Here is a 22,556-nt window from a genome sequence, read left to right as displayed (position 1 = left end):
TTTATTGAACATGCATATGGGCGATTTAAGTACTGGGAACTAGTTGAACGAACATAGCTTAGGTTCTCAAAAGGATAGATTAAAGTAAAAGCCGTTAATTACGTTGTTGGTAAGGTCATCTTCCTTGCCAAATATTAAGCTTTGATTCTAAAGCAGAGAATAAATTACTTTTGTAAAGTTTTGCATTTTTTGGGCTAGTCTAAAGAGAAGTTCTTACTTGAAACTCATTGTTTGACTTTTGAATAAAGGCGTCGGCATAGTTCGGAGGACCATTTATGATATGAGTTTTGGTATTTCAGTTAACTTGATAAAAATTAGGTATATTTAAACAAGTACATATGGTCACTCAAAAAATGGCCTAAAATTAGGTTGCATTTGTTATCTTAACAGTAATTTCTCCAATTTGCCATATTCGGTCACTAATTTCTTTTCTTCTCCGTTTGGGTACACTATGTTTCAAATTAGGAACATTGAATAGAATCCGTTCCTTCCTTTAAAAAAAAGGAATTATAATATACCCTACACTTGATTTATTTGATTCGTTACATAATCATAAATCAAATAAATTAAATGTAAGTACGGATGTACATAGATCGGGTTGGTTTGGATTTTACGATTACCAAATCAAACCAATTGTGTCGGGTATTAAATCTAAAGACCAAACCAAACCAATAAAACTCGGATTTTTCAATCTCAATTTTTCTCGAGTTTTCTCGGGTTATTCGGGTTATTCGGGTTTTTCCCAGTAAAATCTTCGTAGAACAAAACATATAATTTGTGCTCAAAATATTTCTTTAATCCTAGTAAGATACAACTATATAAAGTATTTTCCAAGAAAATAATACAAAATATGAGATGTGTCATGGCATTATCCTAAAATATTCAACAATAAAGACAATAAAATTATGTAATATAAGTATTGCTAATTAAAAAATCATAATAAAAATAAACATAATCTAAAAGTACTAAGTCATGCTAAAGTAAGTAGACTAATAAGGGAGTATTAATTATATGATTAAACGTTAAAGAAAAGATAAAAATAGGTTATGCATTTAAATCTAAATTATTGCAAAATAAAAAATAGATATTCAATATATTTTCGTTCGTAGTATTGACTATTGAATTGAATATCTTTTGTTAGCGTTAGTATTGATTTGATTTTGGTTTGGGCTTTTGTTAGCATTATTTAATTTACTAATATTAATGGCTATAAAACTTATTGGAGCAGTCAAAAGTTCTAAGTCCAATCTTAAAAGATAAAATTATGAAATTTTTTAAGAAATATTTATAAATCATATCACAATAAATATATTAATATATTAAATATATCTAAAATTTCTATATATATAATGTCGGGTTGGTTTGGTTTCGGTTTGACTTTCTATACTTAAAACCAAACCAAACCAATTATGGTCGGGTTTTTTTTTCCAACACCAAACCATAATCGTTTTTTTTTTCTCGGTTTGACTCAAATTATCGAGTTGGTGCGGTTTGTGGGTTTCCTTTGTATACCCCTAAATGTAAGCATCAAGTGTAGGGTATATTCTTACATGGTCAATGAATCACAGCTTTTGGATATAGTTTTAAAAAACTATGTTGTTCCTCGAGCTGATAAAGTTCTTCTCGGCTAAATTTTTTTATTTGATTCTAAGAACATCGTTACGTACTTAACTAAATTGAATATAGTAGTTGTCTTTTTCTTTTGTCCTATTTATTGTTTGAAGAATGTCAAATGCTAGTCGAACTATATACTATACCTAGTTGGAGGTTGGAACAAAATACTACAATCCTCATACAAGGCATTATTCCCTTTTATTTATTTTTAAAATGAAAAATGTCCTCATCATTTGCCTTGCCGCAATTGAACTAGACACAACAATCGAAGAGTGAAGACCAAATTGAATGAACATATACTGTGTCTATAACTGAAAAGAAAAAAAAAATAATGTTCTAATTAGAATTGCTTGATTGAACTTTATAAGCGTTGATTAATACTCGAATTAAAACGGCATCGTCAACAGACGAGTGTTGAACAATGAAGCAGTTGCCAAATTCGAACTTTATAAGGCAATAGTGATGAAAAAGAGATAAGGTCGCTTTCGTCTATATTTAGGGCCCAACGCGTCTTACACACGCCTAATGACTTGGCACTTGGCAGTCCTTCTCTCATGAAATTTCCTCCTATCTTTTCTTTAAGGATATTATTATTAAACTATTTCGAATATTCTAATTTCGAATATTAAAGAATTAAAAGGGACACAATTGAACCACTAATATTAGTCTTTAAAAGAAAAGGAAAGAATTGTAACCTTTCCTATTCTTCACACAAACGCAAAGTCTTCTCGCGTGCTTTTACCATTCCCTTCCTATATATAGACACAAACCCCGCATTTTCACCATTAATACAAAACCCACAACTACAAGTCTTCTCTTTCTCATATTCTTCTTTCAATCAACGGCAATGGCTGCTACCGACAATGTCAACAACAACTCCATTTCCAAGCCTTCTCTTTATCTTCAGGATATGGACGAGGTCCAGAAAGTGTTCAAACGCTTCGACACTAACGGAGACGGCATGATCTCCGCCGACGAGCTCTCCGGTGTCATCAATGCCCTTGGATCTGATACATCTCCCGACGAAGTCGCTCGTATGATGGACGAAATTGATACCGACAGAGACGGTTACATTAACCTCGATGAATTTGCCGAGTTCTGCAAGGGCGACGTTAATGGCGTCGGTGACGGCGGCGTTAACGAGCTTCGTGAAGCCTTTGACCTCTACGATCAGGACAGTAACGGATTGATCTCCGCCGCTGAGCTCCACCAGATCCTGACTCGTTTGGGCGAAAGCTGCTCCGTTCAGGACTGTACCAAAATGATCAACACCGTCGATGCTGACGGCGACGGTTACGTTAACTTTGATGAGTTTAAGAAGATGATGACCAACAACAAGTAGGCCCTGGGGCTTTTTCTTTTTGTCTTTGTTAGTTTACTCTCCTTTTAGCGGCTGATAAGGGTGTGGGCGCACGGGATTATAGTGCGTCCTTTGGTAGGGTATAGTTTCTATTTCTAACTGATGATAGACGGAGAAACCGTAAGTAAACCTTAGGCTGACGACGTTAACACTATACGTTGTGGAATATGAATTCACTACTTGATCTGATGTTAATGAAATTTATTTTTTATCTTTCTGTTTCTTCGTTTATTGTTAAATTAAGCTTTCCATTTTATAATCTACTCCTATAAAGTAAGGAAATAGTTCTTAGTACTGTACCTAAATGATTTGTTTTATACTTCAATTACCTTACCGTTTCGAACTGTCCAATACATAGGAGAAGAAATTAAGGGCAATGCTATTTCACAAAAAAAAAAAAAACCACATCTACGTTTCACATAATGTAATAAAATTAGCGTTTTACCAAGGAAATTGCACTTGAAATGAATATCGAACCTGAATTTCGTAAGAAACGTGTGATATATAGGAAGTAACAATTTGATGCGAATGTTAATAATGAAATCTCAAAATCTTTCGAAGAGTCCTATAGAGTTAACTACTTTTATACATAATAAATAAGACTATTTTTTCACTTCAAAATAGATTTGAATAGTTCGAAGCATAAAAAATATTGCGTTAATATTGAATGTTCCTTAAAGCATAATAATTAATTCAATATTGATGGCTTAGATTTATTTTCTGAATTAAAAATATTAAGGAAAATAAATCAAATAAAAAGATTTAATTTTTTTTTTCCAAATGCCTAAATTGCTTATGGAATAATGTTCATAACTCATATTATCATTTAACTCATATTATCGTTGCTTCAGCAGAAAGAAGTTTTCAAAATTAAAATTGATCAAATCTTACGTAAAAACAACAATGTCACAAGAAATGTTAAATGGATTAGCTATATCGTCAATTAAGAAATACTTATTAGGAGTTATTGATTATAAGAAAATTATTAATAACTTTGTATCTAAGAAAAATTAAAAAATAAATTTTAAATAAATAATAAAAAAATTAAAAAATTAAGGTCCCTAGTAAAATTTGACTTTAGACGACAAATTACTTTGGGCTGCGCCCGAAATTGAACAGTTACCTATGGTACATGAAAACCAGATATCGAGCAGGTCAAAAGCGACACCGCAATGGAAATTAGAAACTATATCAGTCATCCAATCCGTGAATATGCAGAGGGGTTGGACGAATTACATGACTTTGACACCCATATTATCTAAGACTTCAACTAGTAGTGCCAATTGGTGGTAAATTAAGTGAATTGATTAATATAGCAGGCAAAGACGACGAATAATGAAAGCGGCAGCTCTAACAGAAGCAGCCGCAAGGTCAAATTAAAGGATTTTTCGAAGGAATTTTATCTCCTATAGCAAAGGTTAATACCTTATTTATTTTAAATAAATACTATATAAAAAAAGTATATTCTATAGATATATTTTAATGTTTATAGCAAAATATCTAATTTTGGTTACCTTCTACCCCTAAGCCACTAAATACGCTATTCAGTTACATTATTTTCTTTTTCTTTCTACTTTGATACATGTCATTCTCTTCCCCCATTCCCTAAAAACATGATGCTCAATCTCAAAATTCCTCTCACCCACATCACCTACCATTAGTCACAAACGGTGATTTTTCCTGGTATACCACGAAGACTTCTCTCACTTTCTCTCGGTCTTAATTGTGGCAACAACAACATTCACATCCTTAGGCACAACATCACCTCTGTACATTAAACAACAGGCCATGTACTTCCCATGACGTGGGTCGCACTTGACCATCATAGATGACGGCTCAAAAGCAGTGTTAGTAATTTCTGCAACCGAAATTGAATTCAAAGGAGATGAAGCCTCCAATCGGCGCGCACAACACAGCAAACCCACGAACCTTTCTCAACTTCCGTCATCTTCAATACAAGATTCATGTTTTAACAGAGTCCTTATTCTGCCACTAGAACTCATTACTATCTTGCCATGATTTTTGCTCGGCTACTGTACAGGATGCGTGGGAACAATGAGATTCAGAGTTTTTGCTCGACGGCAGATTCGCCGGAAATTAGGGTTTGTTCTTGAACAAAGACAACAGAGTTTGGGGTTGGGCTACTTGATTTTCTGTTAATATATTTCAATGTTTTTTCAACATATCATGCTGTATTTTCATGTATTTCATTGTATTCATTGTCTTTTTTCCATTGTAATTCAATGTATCTCGCTGTATTCCATGTATTTTATTGTATTTGTTGTCTTTTTCCCCATTGTATTTCAATGTATCCCGTTGTATTCTATGTATTTCATTGTATTTACTGTCTCGCTATATGCCATGAATGTATTCATATATATTTTTAATTAATATAATTTATGTATTCAGATGTATTATATAATTTCTATGAAGATTGCTATACTTTTGGGGTATTTTTCGGATGAGAATCTTTTTTCTAACTGAAAATACAAATTTTGTGTGTTATAATTGAGTTTGTTGAGTTATATTAGGAGTCTATTATGTTAATTGATTCACTTTCCTTTTAAAAACAGTGCAATCCCCCGTTTCACGCCGTGAATACAGTCGAATGCAATAATCTGTCTAGCTGTAATCCCATGTTTCACGCCATGAATACAGTCGAATACAACAAGTGATTAGCTGGACTTCCCTGATTCATGCCTATTTTTGCTGCTGTATTCATGAATACAGTAACTTAAATACATTTAATACATCTTATAACAATAGAAAACGTATCTACAATCCGTAATATAATAAATGGTATCTATAAATAGCTAATTACCACTAAAAGATAGTGCTTTATGAAAATTTCGAATGCGAAACTTTCTGCAACACCAATTTCTTGAACAAGGTCTACCAATCGCTTGTTTTGTAACTATTTCACCTCTGCGTGCTTTGAGTTGTTGAGATCTTTCGCTGTACTGTTATTAGCTGGTTTCAAATGTCCTCTTTTTTCCACCATAGACGCGGCATGTTGTACATCTCTAGCATTTTTTGCATTAATTGTTTCCCCGGTAAGCACGTAATTTTTGACCAACCTAAATTTTAAAGTTAGTTTTAGTATTTTAATATTTTAAATATTTACTTGAGTTTATTTTAATATAATTTTAATCTATTTTACTTTAATACTTAACTTTAATTTTTTGGAGTTTTAGTCAATTTTTACTTTAAATTACAATTTAAAAACACAAAAATATTTTCATCTTTAGTTTAAGGTCAATTAGTATATTTATATTTAAAGTATTTTAATTTTACCATGACTTTAGCCTATTTTATCTACTTTTTACTTTATCATAATATTTGAAAATACGAAAAAAATATAGTTTCATATTATGATGTAAACCAATTAGGAGTGATTTTATGTTTTACGAGCATTTTATATTAGTTTGGAAAAAAAATGGCTTTGTTAATGAATTTTAAGCTTTTCTTGCCCACAATTGAGCCCAAATTCGGATCCCTAAACCCTGAGCCCAAACTTCCAACAGCTCAATTCCATTAAACCAACCCCATGATCCGCCGACCCGCCCCACTGACCCGTCGGACCACTTGATTTAGGAGATTAAATCCTAGCCCTTCATTTAAAATAATCCAATGGCCTATACTCCTTTATCCCACCATATAAAAGTTCATTTTAACACCAAAAACCTAACCATAATCTCTAAGGGCATCTCCAACCTTTACCCCATTTTTGGTCCCCAAAATGGAGATTTTCCCGTTTTGAGTACAACTTACTCCGACCATTCCCCCATTTTTTTCCCCAAACTTTTTTATATTCTTCTCTCTCTTCTATATAATATTATTATCTTTCATTTCAATTTCATTTGTTAATTTCCATTAAACAAATTCTTATCTTTTATTTTTATTAATTTGTAATTTCCATAATTAAAACAATTCTACAATAAAATTAACTTATAATTTTACATAAAAATAATAAATACACGAAAATTAATTTATTAAAATTATACACCAAAGTTAAGATATAATATTAATATTATAACGACATTACATAAATATAATTAGGTATATATAAAGAGATAAATTAAAAAATTAAATAATAGTAACGGGGAGATGAATAGTGTACATCATATTTGAGGGAACACTGTTCATCCCCATTTTGGGGAAAAAAATAGGGAGGGTTGGAGCTAAATTCCCCCAAAAATAGGGATGGGGCAAGGTTGGAAATGGCATAAGTCAGTCAGCCACCCTATCTCGTAAGCTAACAGCTGCCCACCCCCAAGAAAAAAGACCAGCCCAACAAAGAGGTCGTCTCTTTCAACCTAGCAGCACCCTCTCCACGCCTCTGCCTTATTTCCAAACTCATCGCTGCTCCTTCTTCTGTTTCAACCAGACTGCAGCACTCCCCCACAAAAATCCCCACGCATAAAAAAGGAAACACACACCCACATAGAAAAAGAGTGACGGAACAGTAACAGAGAAACGCAGGGAAGAAGAGAACGGGAGGACAGAAATTTCGGGAGAAAATATTGGGAAAAAAATCTGGAAATTTGGGGCGGACAGAAATTTTAGGGGGATTTTTCGGAAAAAGTTTTTAGGGTTTCTCAGACAGAATTTTGGGGAGGAAGAAAGAAAAGGTAGGGTCTAGATTTTTGATTTTTCACCTTTTTTCTTCTAGTTCTCGGTTTTAGCCCATTCAGAAAAAAAATTTATTAGTTCATTCGAGTTTCAATTTTATTTTGAAATCAGAAAATACAAAAAAGAAAAATTTCGTTTCTTCTTCTGGATATTTGTTTAAAATGGAGTTTAAGTTGAGTTGAGGTTCATTTGCCGATCGAGGTTCGTTTGCGGTTCTGTTCGTGTCAAACGGATTTCAGTCCGAGTTTCACTTTAGATTTTGGTTCGCGGTTCTGTCCGTGTTGATTCTCATCGGGACGTTGAAGTCAAAATAGTGTATTCGCTGGTTTTTCAATTGCTATTAAGGAATTTTAACTCAACAGGTTCTTCTATTCTCTTAGTCTTAATCCAGATTAGTATGAATCATGCCTTGGATGAGCCATTAAAAGATGGGGATTTAAATTTGTAGTGATGATTTCTATATATTATCCCAATTCCCATATCGATTTGGTTTGTATTTTCTGGTCTCGGTTTTGCCTTTAGTCTCTCTTAATAAAATGTTTGATTTAAAGATTAAATGTGTTCGAGGTGCGCGGATCTAGAGTGTTGTGTTGATATGCCTTGAATCTGGTTTGATAAATCGAAATTTTCATAGATAGACAACCGGTCTTCAAGTATTTGTGCTTGTTTTCGTAGTTTGAGTATATGAATGAAGTTTTTACAAATTTCACTGCTTTTGGAATGTTAAGTAGAAAAAATAAAGTCATGTACTTGTTTGTAGGTTTATCATCATAATTGAGATCCATGTAGGTACGTGACAAGCTTATCTTACAAAGCTGTTCATTTCATGCTTAAGTAAGATCAACACTTAATTCCTAAAAGTAATATTGGAATAATATTTCTATTAATTGGTTTCGAAGAACTAAAACTACACTTCCATGAATTTCGCTTCCTTTTAATTTGATGAGTTGGTTTGAAATCTTTCAATCTCATTGAAAATATAGGCGCAACTCATGTCTCATGATTGAAGTTATTGATTTAATATTTGTGTTTAGAGCTAGTTTTAAACATGTGTTTTTTCTGTTAAGCCAAGTACTGGTGTAGTGGTATGCGAGCAAGTTAATTGTGCTAAGTGTTTCGTGTCTTAAACGTCATAGTCCCTATCCTATTTCTTTCATTGATGAATTTGAAATTGAGCAAGTCTCTGTGAATTTACCATGCTTTAATCTCCTAGTCTACTATGCATATGTGCTCCACCTCACTTAAATACTTTGATATGTTAATTGAGGCTTTCTGTCTGTCATGGTTGTGTGGGCCTTTAGTTGTGATTTAAGGAAGCTGGGTGATGAAAAAATCTTTAATGGCTTCGGTTCACTTTTCTTATTTTAGTATTGCTATTATCTTGGTTTTCTTTAGTCCTTGTCTTCTTTCAATGTTTGGATAGTTATCTGTTAAATGCTCCGCGTTAAATTTTTTGGATGATGATGTTGGGCCGCGGGGGTGAAGTCACAAGTGAAATGAACTTGAACATGAGCATGAAATGTCTTTAATTTATTTTAGTTTTATTTTTGCTTTTCTTCCATAATCGCTGTTTAGACCACACTTGGTAGGCAAGTTTTAGGTTGTTCCTTTTTGTTTTAGGTTTTTTCTTTTTGTTTGATTCGAGGTAAGAGGTCGTCCCCTTTAGATTATATTTAGGGGAATGCCCATAGATTCTGTAAATATTTTATTGAGGTGATGTCCCGTAGCATTATATAATTGAAGACTAAAGCTGGATGTCTTTCGAGGAAGCATTAATATAGGCTAAGTTTTAGGACTTTTATTTCCTTTTAGGTAGGGGATAACCTCGACTCTCTTGTCTGTTTTTGCCTCAATTCGATATTTTTAAAGCCAACTAGATCCAGGATTCAACTGTGACTTTTATGGGACACGAAAAATGTCTAATACCTTCTCCCCGAGTCAAATGAACCCCCTTACTTAGAATTTTTAGTGCAGTCAGTTTATTTCGGAATCAAATGTATTTTGAAGGACAATTCTTATTTTTTAAAAATGATGACCCGACACGTCGAAATCAAATGTCGGATGACGACTCTGAAAAATCGTCCGAAATACAATCTTTTGTCACTTTTCAAATTGAAACCCTTTTGATCTTTAAAATCACTTTATTTTATTTTTAAAGGGTAAAAAGGGGTGTGACATTCCCTTCATTAAATTGTTTGACCTAGTTTTTAGAGGGAAAAAAAATATTTCACTACATACATAAATAATTTTTGAGAAGTAGAAAAACATAACTTTTTCCTAGAAGCATATTTTTGAAAAGCACTTCTAGGAAAAATACACTTACTTGGTTAATCACTAATTGTTACTCAAATTCAAATTAATTAGCCAAATATTAATTGCTTCTTGACAAAAAAATTATTGAAAAACACTTTTGAGATAATAATACTTTTCAAAATTAAGAGCTTGTTTGGCCAAGCTTCTAGGAAGCAAAAAGTACTTTTTGTCAAAAAATTACTCTTTGAAAAATTTGAGGTGTTTGCCCGAGATGAAAAAGTACTTTGAGTGATATCAGAACCAGAAAATTAATTTATCCAAGGCAAAAATAACCTTACAATAAATTTGTATTTTTCAATTTATTCTCATTAATTTAACTCTTTTCTTTTCCTTTTCCTTTCTATTTCTACTATACTGTTCTTCTCTTTCTACTTCAATCATTTTTTTATTCCTTTCCTCCTATTCCTCAAAGGAGATTTTTAGTTTATATTGAATAATATATTTTGATATATTTAAATTATCATGTAAACAATAAGTAATACTCCTACTAGATACTCAATGTTATTGCTTTGGAAAAAGGCGAAATACATAAACGGTCTCTTTAAGTTATCCTTAAAATTCAGACAAATACCTCAACTGGCCTTTTTACCATTTTGATACCTCAAGTCCAGACACCTCATATTGACATGGCATGTTACGTATATTTCCATTGTATTTGGGCGCGCGACGTTTTATCAGAATTTTTCTTTCTTGTTTTAGAATTAAATTAAATTGAATTTTGATAGTGGATCCGATATTATATTATTTTTTTCTAGCTAAATATCTCTCAACAATAATATTATACTTTTTCACCCAAAATTTCAGTAGCTCCACCTTTTTAAGCTACCACTGGAATAATGGCCGGAAGTTTGGTCGGAGCCTTCATTGGTCAATATTCTTTTGAAGTACAAAAAAGAAAAATTTATTTCCAAACGGTTCAATTCTTTAGTCCCTCAAGCCGATTCCCCCCCCCCCCCCCCCCCCGCGTTCATCTCAGCCACTGACTTCGACGACGACAACTCCTTCTTCATTGCCTTTCTTAGATCCATCATCAAGTTCCTTCACCACATCGTTTCCCGAGCAAGCCTCTCCTGAACCCGGCCCGATATCAGAACTCGCCCGCCTATATCCTGCGTTTGTTCGAGAAGATTTGAAATTTCCTAATCGAGGTTCGGTCTGGTGATCTTCGGTTAGAGAAAAGCACGATGATTAGGTGGAAGACATAAGTGAAATGAGGGTTGAGGGTTCTGTTATGTCGGAAGACCGATGGAAGAAGATGGATTTTAAGGGTTCTGTTTATTAGGAAGACATAAGTGAAAGGAAGGAAGAAGAGTAAGTTGGTGGGGGTGGGGCAGGGTGTTGGTTTAGTTGAAACTGGTGGGGGTGGGGCAGGGTGTTGGTTTAGTTGAAACTAGGGAGGAAGTCTTTTCTTTCAATGTCTTTTTGTTGTTAATTATACGTGTAACTTCTTTTTTTTATTAAAATTATACGTGTCATTTTTTAATTGATTCATTTGACATGTCATTGGCAAGTGTAACTCACGCATATGGTCTGTTGCACTCGGGTGTTTATTGGATATACTTAATAGCTACTTGAAGTGTCTAAATAGCAAAGCGGTCAATTGATGTGCATGTCTGATAGTTGAGGATAACATAAAGGGGTCGTTTATGTATTCCGCCTTAAAATAGTTATATTTTATATTGATTAGAATTTTTAATTTATATTTTACTTTTTATTTTTTATTTTATTATTTATTTTATAATAAATATTTAAATTTATTTTTCTTTTCTGAATAATACTAATTGCAAACTGAACATTACTGTTCTTTTTTGCAATTTGATACTTAAAAGTATTTTTTTGGAAAGATTTTCCAAACACACTTGCAAAAAACACTACTACTATTTTGCAAAAGTACTTTTTAAAAAAATACATTTGAACAAAAACACTTTTCAAAATAAGTAATTTTTGACAGCTTGGCCAAACGGGCTCTAAGCTGATTCTAGAAGTAGGGCTAACTAGGAGTATAATTTACTGCATCGGCTGAAAACTGTTTTTGGGTATTATCACTTTTAGCTCGCACTAGAAACTACTTACTTTGGGTAGCCGAAAAAGTGTATAAAAATTATATAACTTTTGCATATAACATATAGAATATATATATTTCTGCTATTATTTTGAGTTGGACATCTGCATTAAATTACAATTACTAGGAGGGGGCATCTAGCATGTACAGTAGAGTTACTTCCCAAAATCGATGTACTTCTCAAGGATGGGCGACTGGACTGGATTTTCGCTTTACATCTGTTAATGGGCTTTTGGAGTCCAAATGGAATCCCTAATCAATCATCGGTGGCATGTATTAACCTTTTATTTTCATTTTGGGTAAGTGAGTTAGGAATTCAATTTCTATATCAAGTTTGGTAGTTGATGATATTGGTTAAATTTGCGCCCTATGTAAGTGAACGTAAAACTTGAATCAGCACACCATCACTTGGATTCTTGACTCTCTTAGCCATCGATTTCTCCTTAATCTCGATATAGATGTTTATTTTGTTATTTTATATATAGGTGAGAAATTCTTTTTCTTTACTTTTGAGATAACAGCACTTGCAACAAAGCAGTCTAGGTTCAATCAACTCCAAGAAACAGGTTGCTCTGCTTTAGGCGGCTGGTCCAACATAGCTTGTTCCCATCTTGGACTTTCACAGGATAAATGGCTATGCACCAAAATTTGGCATATGTGTACTTATTCTTTTGGAGGGGGGGGGGGGTACTTAAATTATATTTCTATATGTAGCTTTTAGGTCTGCTCTACTTGTGCGGGAGCCTGACTTACTTTTCAATAATTTTTTCCATTTTTCGTGCTAGCGTTTTCCCAATCAATGCTGAAATGTCAGAAATCGGTAAAATTTGGGGGTAGAAGCAAAGAGTAGAAAATGACAATGTTGGTCACATGAATACAGTGACTACTCATTTTGTCCACTTCGAATTTTGGACTTTCGTTCAAATGCATAACATGTTACTAAAGATAAAAGAAACTATATATATGAGCAAGTAGAACAGAAATAGAAACTTATTTCCTAGATAAATGCAAATTGATTTAGAATCGTTGCGAGGTTAGAGAATTCTAGTTGTAGCATATAAATCTTTCATCTTACTTTTCTCCTTTTGTTCCTTAGATAATAATCCTTTTCTCTAATGACTTGATTTGATACCAAACACATTGATATCTTGGGTTTGAATGTCGGGTGTTGAATTCATTACCAACAGTTAGGTCAAATCCTTTTAATTAAGAATACTTCGTTTTCTCCTAAAAAAAGGATTAGGAATGATTATCCATTTTATTACTTTATTCTTAAGATGCCTCTAACTATAGGAGGATTGCCTATACACCTTTTAGCCCCACCCCCACCTGGCCCATTGCTAATTTGACAGTTGGGTGAGGAAGAAGCCCCAATCATGAAGCATGAAATCGAGCAATTATTCACAAAATAAAATATAAGGAGATAATTAGGGGCACATGTGGATCAATTTGGTTTATCACTACTAAAGTCTCCAGTATTATGGTTAGCAATACGAACTAAGTGGATGTCACCTAATAATTGTAAGGATTTAACTTAATAATGTAAAATGTTTCTATACTAACATTATATTTTAACTCGTTGTATGAAGTAAGATTTCTTTATATTATTAATCCATTTTTTATGGACAATTATTTGTAACTATTTTTTAGGTGATCAAAATCTTTTATTATATTATTGTTGTATACTCCTTCCAATCTACTTTAATTAAAAAAAATTAACTTTTTTTTATGGTCCATAATATTTGATTTTTTCAGATATTAAGAAGAAATTAACTTTCTTCTTCCAAAGTTGCCCTTGAAGTAAAGAGTCTTGAAGAATTTATTATATTTTCAATGAACAAATTAAGGTTAATATGGTTAAATATTTTTTTATTAATTAATAATAAAAAGTGAATTTAAAAATAATCAAAATGAATCCGTGCTAGAAGTTAAACTTTTTTTGAGATAATAATTTTATTAATTAAAAAAAACAAGATAGGCTAAAAAAGGCCATAATTAAAGAACCTCATAATGTCATTATCAAAAAGGGTATCACATGCTTTACACCCATTAATTTTCTTTTTTTCCTAGCTAGCCATTAGTTTCCAAAGGAGTCCTCATGGCTTTGGTTTCACATTTATGTGTGAGTGATTATGACTTGAGCTCATACCTGCCTTCTCCTTCTTCTTCTCCTCTTATTTCCTCTTTCTTTCTTCTTTATATACATATTTATTGTTCCTAGCAAGTAATTAATAATAAATTCTTATGAGTATTATGGGGGATTCATTTGATGAAGAGTGTGATTATCTATTCAAGGCAGTTCTAATAGGAGACTCAGCAGTTGGGAAATCAAACCTTTTGTCAAGATTTGCTAAGGATCAATTTCAGCTGGATTCTAAACCTACCATTGGAGTTGAATTTGCTTACAGAAATATTAGAGTTGGTGATAAGCTCATCAAAGCACAAATATGGGATACTGCAGGTCAAGAAAGGTACCCCCCCAACTTTTTATTTTATTAATCCTTCACCCTCTTTTATTCAGTTGGGCTTGTTTTTAATCCATATTTAGTATTTTGAACTCAACAATCATCTTTTCATTCTTAAACAATTAAAATGAACTCCAATACACGAACAAATATGGGATTTTTTTTCACTTTTAGCCCGCTCCAGAAACTATTTATATTCGATAACCGAAAAGTGTATAAAATTTATATATTTTAATCCATATAAAATATACATTTAACTATTATTTTGATAATGACTATACACTGTTGTTTTTAGACCCTTTGTGAATGTTTCTATTAGGATTGGATCCATTGGATCAGTACAAGTTTTGCTTAACGTGTTAGGATCCTCCCTTCAGAAACTCTCTTTTTGGCCAGAAGAGGCGAAGCTAGCCTATTAGGCAGGGTTTTTGGGTGAACTCAATCACTTTTGCTAAATATTATACTTGTATTAGAAAATTTATTATAATAAATATAAATATTAATTACAAACCCTTTAATTAGGACGAGCTATAAGTTCCGTAACAAATTTCGAACCCATAAACTTCAAATCATTCTTCCGTCTTTGTTCCGCTAGTGTTTAGTGACGTGGCTTCTTTAATTTGCTTAATCTCAAGTTCAACGTATATAAGTAGGTCATTACAAGAATATCTGAACACCTTTTATAGTATTTACCAAAACATTTATGGATGAAAAGTTTGGTCTAATTGCAGAAAGGAAATTCAGAGAAAAAAGTTAGTAAGTTTTCCTAATTGATGACGGGGATAAATGAAGGATATTCTCTCAACATCAGTCCAAATTAACCGCCCAATTAATGTGTTTACCTTATCTTCACGCCTATTAAGTCTATAAAAGTATCGATACCAACTCACCACTTTGTTGACATGATCGATAAATTTGACTAAAGTGTGTATTGAAAATTTAATTAATAAAAATCCAATCGCATGCAATTTATTTTTCTTTTGATGGAAAAAAAGATATTGCTGTACATATCCTTTAGGAAAAAAGAAATGAAATCCTACTTGATATTTGAAAAATCAAATATTATGGACCACAAAAAGATAGCCAAAAATCACTTAAATGAACCGGAGGAAGGAATAAGAAGATAGACTCATTCTTTTTAATACGGAGGGAGTATTAATGTCCAACCTGCATAAATATCGTTCTTTCTTCCAGGTTTCGAGCCATAACAAGTTCATATTACCGTGGAGCACTTGGTGCCTTGCTTGTGTACGACATAACAAGAAGAGCAACATTTGAAAATTTAAGAAAATGGCTATACGAGCTTAGAGAATATGGCAGCTCAGACATGGTAATTGTTCTTGTTGGAAATAAATCTGATTTGGCCAATTCTGCAAGAGAAGTTAATGTTGAAGATGGGCAAAGCCTTGCACAATTAGAAGGATTATCTTTTTTGGAAACATCAGCAAAGGACAATCTAAATGTAGAAGAAGCATTTTTTCAAATGATTACAAAAATTCATGAAATTATGAGTCAGAAAAGCTTGGAAGCTAAGATGAATGAAGCAACTACACCAAAATCTCTTCAAGAAAAAAAAGAAATTATTAACATGATGGATGATGAAGTAACAGCCACTAAACAAAATTCTACTTGTTGTTTATACTGAATTTTCTAATTAATTGTAATTTGTTTGACATTTATAGTTGGAGAAAAAAGGATCACACTTTACTTTTGTTTGTTGCTTTTTTCTTTCTGTTATTGGATCTTTGTTAACCAATCTCTTTGTTCCTTTGTCAAATTAATCCACGGCAGCATCCTCCAAGAAAATAGTACGTGTTGTTTTGTTATTAAAAATTATTTATTTCTTTTTGACAGTAGATTTAAGTATCAAATGTTGATTTCGTCTGGTCTAATTGTCGACTAGCAAGTGGGACACTCTATATGTATGTGCCTTGTATTAGAAAATTTTAGTACCAAACAAATAACACTAAAATGACAAAATGATCGAATGTAGCAAGTCAGGAAGTTTACCACCATATATGAAATAGCTATTTAGTGGTGGCAATATGAATAAGAAATAGTTAACCATCCATATTATTCACTAAAAAATGAGTTGGATAGTGAACTATTTAAAAGTAGGCAAATATGAATAAGATTCATATTATTCACGTAATAAATAGATAACCAATGAGTTTAACTTTTATATTTGCAAAGACTCAAATTGGGGGTTTCTCAAGTTTTGAGACTAGGAATTCTCCCAAGTGTGATCATATTCAAGAAGTCTTAGATAATATGAATATCTATATTATTTGCCAGTTAACCCATTTTCTATTCATATTAAATACGTGTCGATTAGAAAAATTGTCCATTTTTATATTACCTATTTTCGACATGTCCCATATCCGATAAGGGGTGGAGGTACAGTAGTAGGTGCGGGTTCGGGCGAACTCAGTGACTTTTTCCAAAATTCTGTATTTGTATTGAAAAATTTATCACATCTATATAAATATATCATGTTGAACCCAGTAACAAAAGAGGTCTGGGTTCAGTGGTAAGGGCTGTGGGTTCCTTGGAAAAAGGTGTGGGTTCGATTCCCCATTAAAGCAGTTTTTTATTTTGTTTTTTTAATATATTTTTTCACAAATCAACTGAACGACAACGTTTTCTTCACTTACCTCTCAACATAACGTGTTTCTTTCTAATAAACAAAGATAGAAGCTTCCCAATTTTAAACACAAACTTTTTCTTTCAATTGCCAAATCAAAAAAAAAAACCTAGGGTTCTGCTGGGTTTTCTTCCAATTCCCAAATAAAAAAAAAGCTAGGGTTCTGCTGCCTCTGCTAGGGTTCGTCTCAGGTATCTGTAATCTGTCCGTCTTCCCATCTCATGTGAATTAAAATTCTTAACCCTTTTTCAATTGATTTGAGGCAAATTATTTTGGTATTGGAATGAATAAGCCCAAATAGAAATAGTGCAGAATTGTTACGGTTGATCCCAATTTGGTTTGAGATTATGCTACTGATGATTGATTGTAACAGGGGAATCGGCTAAATGTGCTATTTTGTGGGATCGATTATGAACTTCAAGAGTAATGAATTAGTGTAATGAATTGTGCTATTAGAGAAGTATTACTCTAGTATCATTTATGAATAGATGATTAAAAATTGTGCTATTCCAATTTGGTTTGAGATTAAGTTACTTATGTTTGTTTATCTATGTTCAATTTTTTTAAAGTGTTTCTACACATGATAGAAGAATTTTTCGTTTGTTACAAGAATGAGGGGCAATTACCTTTATACTCATTTCCAGTTGAATTCTGACATAAAAGTATATTTTTTACTGTGTGGATTTTATCATAAATGCACAAAATATGTCCAGTTATCTATTGGTTTTTAAGGGATGTGTAAATTTAGTGCTACATAAGTTCGTGAAATAAAGTACATGATGATTTACTCTTTATATTTTAGCATTGTGTATTCATAAGTTCTTATTGGTATATCTTATAGTTTACAAATTGAACTATGTCAGAGGAGATAAAGAATAGTTTATTATAGCATTTTGAAACATACAACTTCAAGTAGATTTCTGTTTTGTGATTTTTAGGTTTTTCTAGCAAAAGTCGATATGATCACGAGTTTTTACAAAGCTCAAGCTTCTGCAGCTTCTTCTAGCTCTCCTTTGACAAGTTCTCAAAGTCCAGTTATTAATAACAATATTAATCCTTCCCAAGCATCGGATAAAGTATGCTATTATGAGCCCGATCCTGCTAAAAGAAAATCAATTTCAGAATATCCTCCTAATTTACGTGATCGTATAAGGAGAAATTATATACAAAATGGAGCTTGTCAACCTCGTGGTTTTGTCTTTCCAAAAAGAGATTTTGGGGGAATAATGCGTATCTTTAATCTTGAATGGTTTAAAACTTCATGTTCTCAATGGTTAGAATATAGCATTAAACAAGATGCAGCATTTTGTTTATGTTGTTACTTGTTTAAAAATGAGGTTGGAGGATATGGAAAAAAAGCAGGTGATGCTTTCACAACGGATGGTTTAGAGGTTGGAATAAAGGTTTAAAAAGACTTAAATCACATGTGGGTAACGTGGGTAGTGTTCATAATCGATGTTTCAATATGATGCTAGATTTAATGAACCAAGAACAATCCATTCTAACTTCTTTGGACAAGCAATCTGAGAAAATTAAAAGTGAACATCGAGTTCGTTTGAATGCTTCAATTGATATTGTAAGGTATCTTTTGAAAGAAGGAATTCCTTTTCGGGGCCATGATGAGAGTGTAACTTCTACTAGAAGAGGCCATTTTTTAGATCTCTTAAAATGGTATGCAGATAGGAAGGAAGATGTGAAAAATATGGTATTAGAAAAAGCTCCAAAAAATAACACCATGACTTCTCCTGATATTCAGAAAGATATTGTGAATTCTTGTGCAAAAGAAACAGTGAAAGCAATTATTGAAAACTTGAATGGGGATTTTTTTGGGATATTAGTTGATGAGTCTAAGGATGTCTCTCATAAGGAACAAATGGCTCTTGTTCTGCGCTATATCAATAAAGAGGGTGAACTTATTGAGCGATTCCTTGACCTTGTTTATGTTAAAGATACAACTGCACATGCATTACAAAAAGAAATATATTCTTTGCTTTTATAGTATTCATTGAGTTCATCTCTAATACGGGGACAAGGGTATGATGGAGCTAGTAACATGCAAGGAAATATCAATGGTCTTAAAACTTTGATTCCGAAAGATAATCCTTCGGCACATTGCATACATTGTTTTGCTCATCAGTTGCAATTGACTTTTGTAGCTGTTGCAAAGAAACACCATGATGTAAATAATTTTTTGACTTTCTTGCTAATGTTTTGAATGTTGTTGGAGGTTCTTATAAGCGTAGAGAGATTCTTAGAGATGATCAAGCTGAAAAATTAGATGAGTTATTAGTGCTTGGTGAAGTTCATACAGGAAGTGGATTAAATCAAGAACTTGGGCTTCAAAGACCAGGTGATACTCATTGGGGATCTCACTTTAAGACATTACGTAACTTTATTTCTTTATTCTCATCGATTGTTCATATACTTGGAGTTCTTGCAAATGAGGGTTCAAATTATCAGGAGAAAGCATTAGCCAAAAGTCTAGTGGAAGATATAAGATCTTATGAGTTCGTTTGTATATTACATTTGATGTTAAAACTATTAGCAATTACATATAATTTGAATATGGCCCTACAAAAAAAAGATCAAGATATTATTAATGCAATGAAACTTGTTGATTTCACAAAGAGGCAATTGCAAACAATGAGAGAATCTAAATGAAATTCTTTGATTGAAGATGTCTCTTCGTTTTGTGATAAGAATGGTATTGTAATCCCAAAAATGGATGAGAAGTATGCACTTGGAAAGTCGAAGCGTAAAAGCTCAACTGTTACATATTCCCATCATTTGTACGTAGAAGTTTTTTGTGCTACTATTGATTTGCAACTTTCGGAGCTTAACAGTCGTTTTAGTGAAGTGAATACTTCTCTGCTTCTTGGTATGGCTAGTTTGAGTCCCGATGATTCTTTTGCGAATTATGATAAAAACAAGATTATGAAACTTGCTACATATTATCCAAATGAGTTCACTGCTTCTAAGTTTGAAGATCTTAATTATGAGCTTGACAACTATATTGACTATGTGCGAGAAATGGACAATGCATTCTCTAACTTGAAAGAGCTTGGTGATCTGTCGAAGACATTGGTTAAAACAAATATTCACAAGACATGGGGACTTGTTTATTTGCTTGTGAAGCTGAGTTTGATATTACCTGTGGCTACTGCAACGGTTGAAAGGGCTTTTTCTTCAATGAAGTTTATTAAAAATGATTTGCGAAGTAGGATTGGTGATGACTTTTTGAATGATTGTGTAGTTTGTTTTATAGAGGATGAAGTATTTGAAAGTGTATCTAATGATGCGATCATTGATTGTTTTCAAAACATGACAACTCGTCGAGTGCAATTGAAATGATAATGTTTATATTCATATATTGTGTTTGTCTTTCGTTACTTTTTAAATATATATTAAATATCGATACTCATTCTTTAGTCAGTTTGATATTGTATATTAGTTTTAGGTCATAGTCTTATTCTAAATTTTAGAACCCACACACTCCAAATCCTAGCTCCTCCTCTGTATCCGATCTGACTTGACCCCCATTTGTCACCCCTATAACTATCTGAGTTGAAGATTATCTTTGAGCCGTTTCTGAGCGAGAGTTGTAGAACTTTTATCAAAACCAAAAATTAAAGGACAATGCACGTCAACATGAAAATTAATCTATCGTTCCAATAGTAATACTTACTTTGAAATAATTTAACATTAATAGTTAATAACTAGAGTAATGTTATGAATAGTTTTTACATTGAAGGTTACATTGGATGCCCATGTTGTGAATAACTTAAAGATTAAATCTCCTACTTTATGTCCATCATCTTTACTTTTTATGACTATAAAAGGCCATATAATTATAATGGAAAGATACACCAAAGTGAAAGAAGAAAACACTTCTCCCTTCTTTCTATCTCTTCTTATTTATATTTCACTGCATTGCTTTTATTTTATAACACGTTATCAGCACGAAGCTCTAATTTTATTCTTAACTCCCGCTAAATTGAGCCATATTTTATTAAGGTATGTATCATTATAATCATTTTATTTATGGCAGTACATATCATATGCTCATTGTTTGCAGATTACTTGTGCGCTTGGGCATCTTAAATAGTTTAAGTACATTGCAGTGATAAAATAACTATTTCCTTCCGTGCTCAACTCTTAGAGGACCTCAAAGTCATCAAACTAGCTATGCACTAATGTCATACTTATAATATTCATGGACTCCCTAGATCAAAACATATCTTTAAGGCATTTTGAAGAACTGTGAGAAATAAATTGACAAGCAATAATTTTATAGTTTAATTACTTTATATTTATTGGAACATATAAATAATGTTAGTCACGTTCAATTCTATTAACACATATATATCAATAATATAAAGTGAAATGAAACAAGTATGTAATTTCTACTTTATGGCAAGAATAAAATGAAATAGTAGATTGTTAACATGATATAGCTCTATTTTCATTTCTTTTACCTTAATCGTTTTGTTTTCATTAATTGTTGATTATTATAATTATTTCTCTAACTTATTCATCTTTTATGATAGTTTTCACTATGTCAAATTTATCAAAACTTGAATTTGTGGCACTTGACATCACCGGGAGGAACTATTTATCATGGGTTATTGATGCTGAAATTCACCTTGACGCTAAAGGTCTTGGAAATACTATTATACAAGGAAATGAAGCATCAAATCAGGATAAAGTGAAGACCATGATTTTCCTTCGTCATCATCTACATGAAGGGTTAAAAACTGAATATTTAACCGTAAAAGATCTACTTGAATTATGGATTAATTTGAAGGATCAGTATGACCACCTAAAACTTATGGTATTACCGAAAGCTCGGTATGAGTGGATACATTTAAGGTTGCAAGACTTTAAAATCGTAAGTGAGTATAATTCTGCTATCTTTAAAATAAGTTCTCTATTAAAATTATGTGGAGACACTATCACAGATGATGACTTATTGGAAAAAATATTTTCTACTTTTCACGCTTCAAATGTGGTGCTACAACAACAATACCGTGAAAAAGGTTTTAAGACATATTCTGAGTTAATCACATGCCTACTTGTGGAAGAGCAGAATAATACTCTATTAATGAAAAATCATGAAGCCCGTCCCACTGGGTCAGCTCCATTTCCGGAAGTGAATGTTGTAGCAGCATATGATAAATTTGAAAGAAAACAAAATAATTACTATGGTCGTGGACATGGTCATAAACGTGGACGTGGCAGGGGGCGAAACAATTATCGTCATTATGGTGGAAATAAATTGGAGAACAATAAGGGTTCTCAAATTAATCATTCAAAAGGGAAAAATAGTATGTGTCACCGATGTGGTATGAGAGGTCATCGGGCACTCATTTGTCGTACGCCAAAATATTTTGTCAAACTTTATCAAGCCTCCCTCAGGAAAAAAGAAAATAATGTGGAGGCACACTTGACCTTTCAAAATAATTATGA

The 22,556-nt window shown here is 32.5% G+C and overlaps 4 protein-coding genes across 4 annotated transcripts; all 4 read left to right on the top strand.

Moving 5' to 3' along the window:
• Window positions 1–2,274: 2,274 nt before the first annotated feature.
• Window positions 2,275–3,191, top strand: LOC107790609 (calcium-binding allergen Ole e 8-like). Its single transcript, XM_016612559.2, has one exon. The coding sequence runs from the start codon at window positions 2,462–2,464 to the stop codon at window positions 2,954–2,956; it is 495 nt and encodes a 164-aa protein (XP_016468045.1). The 5' UTR covers window positions 2,275–2,461; the 3' UTR covers window positions 2,957–3,191.
• Window positions 3,192–14,062: 10,871 nt separating this feature from the next.
• LOC107790610 (ras-related protein RABA6a-like) lies at window positions 14,063–16,158 on the top strand. The gene is made up of 2 exons (XM_016612560.2): window positions 14,063–14,452; window positions 15,641–16,158. The coding sequence occupies exons 1-2, from the start codon at window positions 14,226–14,228 to the stop codon at window positions 16,089–16,091; spliced, it is 678 nt and encodes a 225-aa protein (XP_016468046.2). The 5' UTR covers window positions 14,063–14,225; the 3' UTR covers window positions 16,092–16,158.
• Window positions 16,159–18,570: 2,412 nt separating this feature from the next.
• On the top strand, window positions 18,571–19,751 carry LOC142182290 (uncharacterized). The gene is made up of 2 exons (XM_075256502.1): window positions 18,571–18,997; window positions 19,318–19,751. Exons 1-2 carry the CDS (start codon window positions 18,571–18,573, stop codon window positions 19,749–19,751), a joined length of 861 nt encoding a protein of 286 aa, XP_075112603.1.
• A 60-nt stretch (window positions 19,752–19,811) lies between these two features.
• Window positions 19,812–20,441, top strand: LOC107790608 (uncharacterized). The gene has a single exon (XM_016612558.1). It carries the CDS (start codon window positions 19,812–19,814, stop codon window positions 20,439–20,441), a length of 630 nt encoding a protein of 209 aa, XP_016468044.1.
• The last annotated feature ends 2,115 nt before the right edge of the window (window positions 20,442–22,556 follow it).

This window comes from Nicotiana tabacum, chromosome 6 (genome assembly GCF_000715075.1).
Source record: "Nicotiana tabacum cultivar K326 chromosome 6, ASM71507v2, whole genome shotgun sequence".
Lineage (NCBI taxonomy): Eukaryota > Viridiplantae > Streptophyta > Magnoliopsida > Solanales > Solanaceae > Nicotiana > Nicotiana tabacum.
The sequence above is the reverse complement of the archived record's forward strand: the minus strand, read 5'-3'. Positions and strand labels throughout refer to the sequence as shown.

Bases quoted from the DNA above. Each gene is read 5' to 3' on its own strand.
- LOC142182290 (XM_075256502.1), top strand. From the start codon at position 18,571: ATGAACCAAGAACAATCCATTCTAACTTCTTTGGACAAGCAATCTGAG. The intron at 18,998-19,317 runs GTGAACTTATTG...ATGTTGTTGGAG, and splicing joins GCGCTATATCAATAAAGAGG to GTTCTTATAAGCGTAGAGAG.
- LOC107790609 (XM_016612559.2), top strand. From the start codon at position 2,462: ATGGCTGCTACCGACAATGTCAACAACAACTCCATTTCCAAGCCTTCT.
- LOC107790608 (XM_016612558.1), top strand. From the start codon at position 19,812: ATGGATGAGAAGTATGCACTTGGAAAGTCGAAGCGTAAAAGCTCAACT.
- LOC107790610 (XM_016612560.2), top strand. From the start codon at position 14,226: ATGAGTATTATGGGGGATTCATTTGATGAAGAGTGTGATTATCTATTC. The intron at 14,453-15,640 runs GTACCCCCCCAA...TCTTTCTTCCAG, and splicing joins GATACTGCAGGTCAAGAAAG to GTTTCGAGCCATAACAAGTT.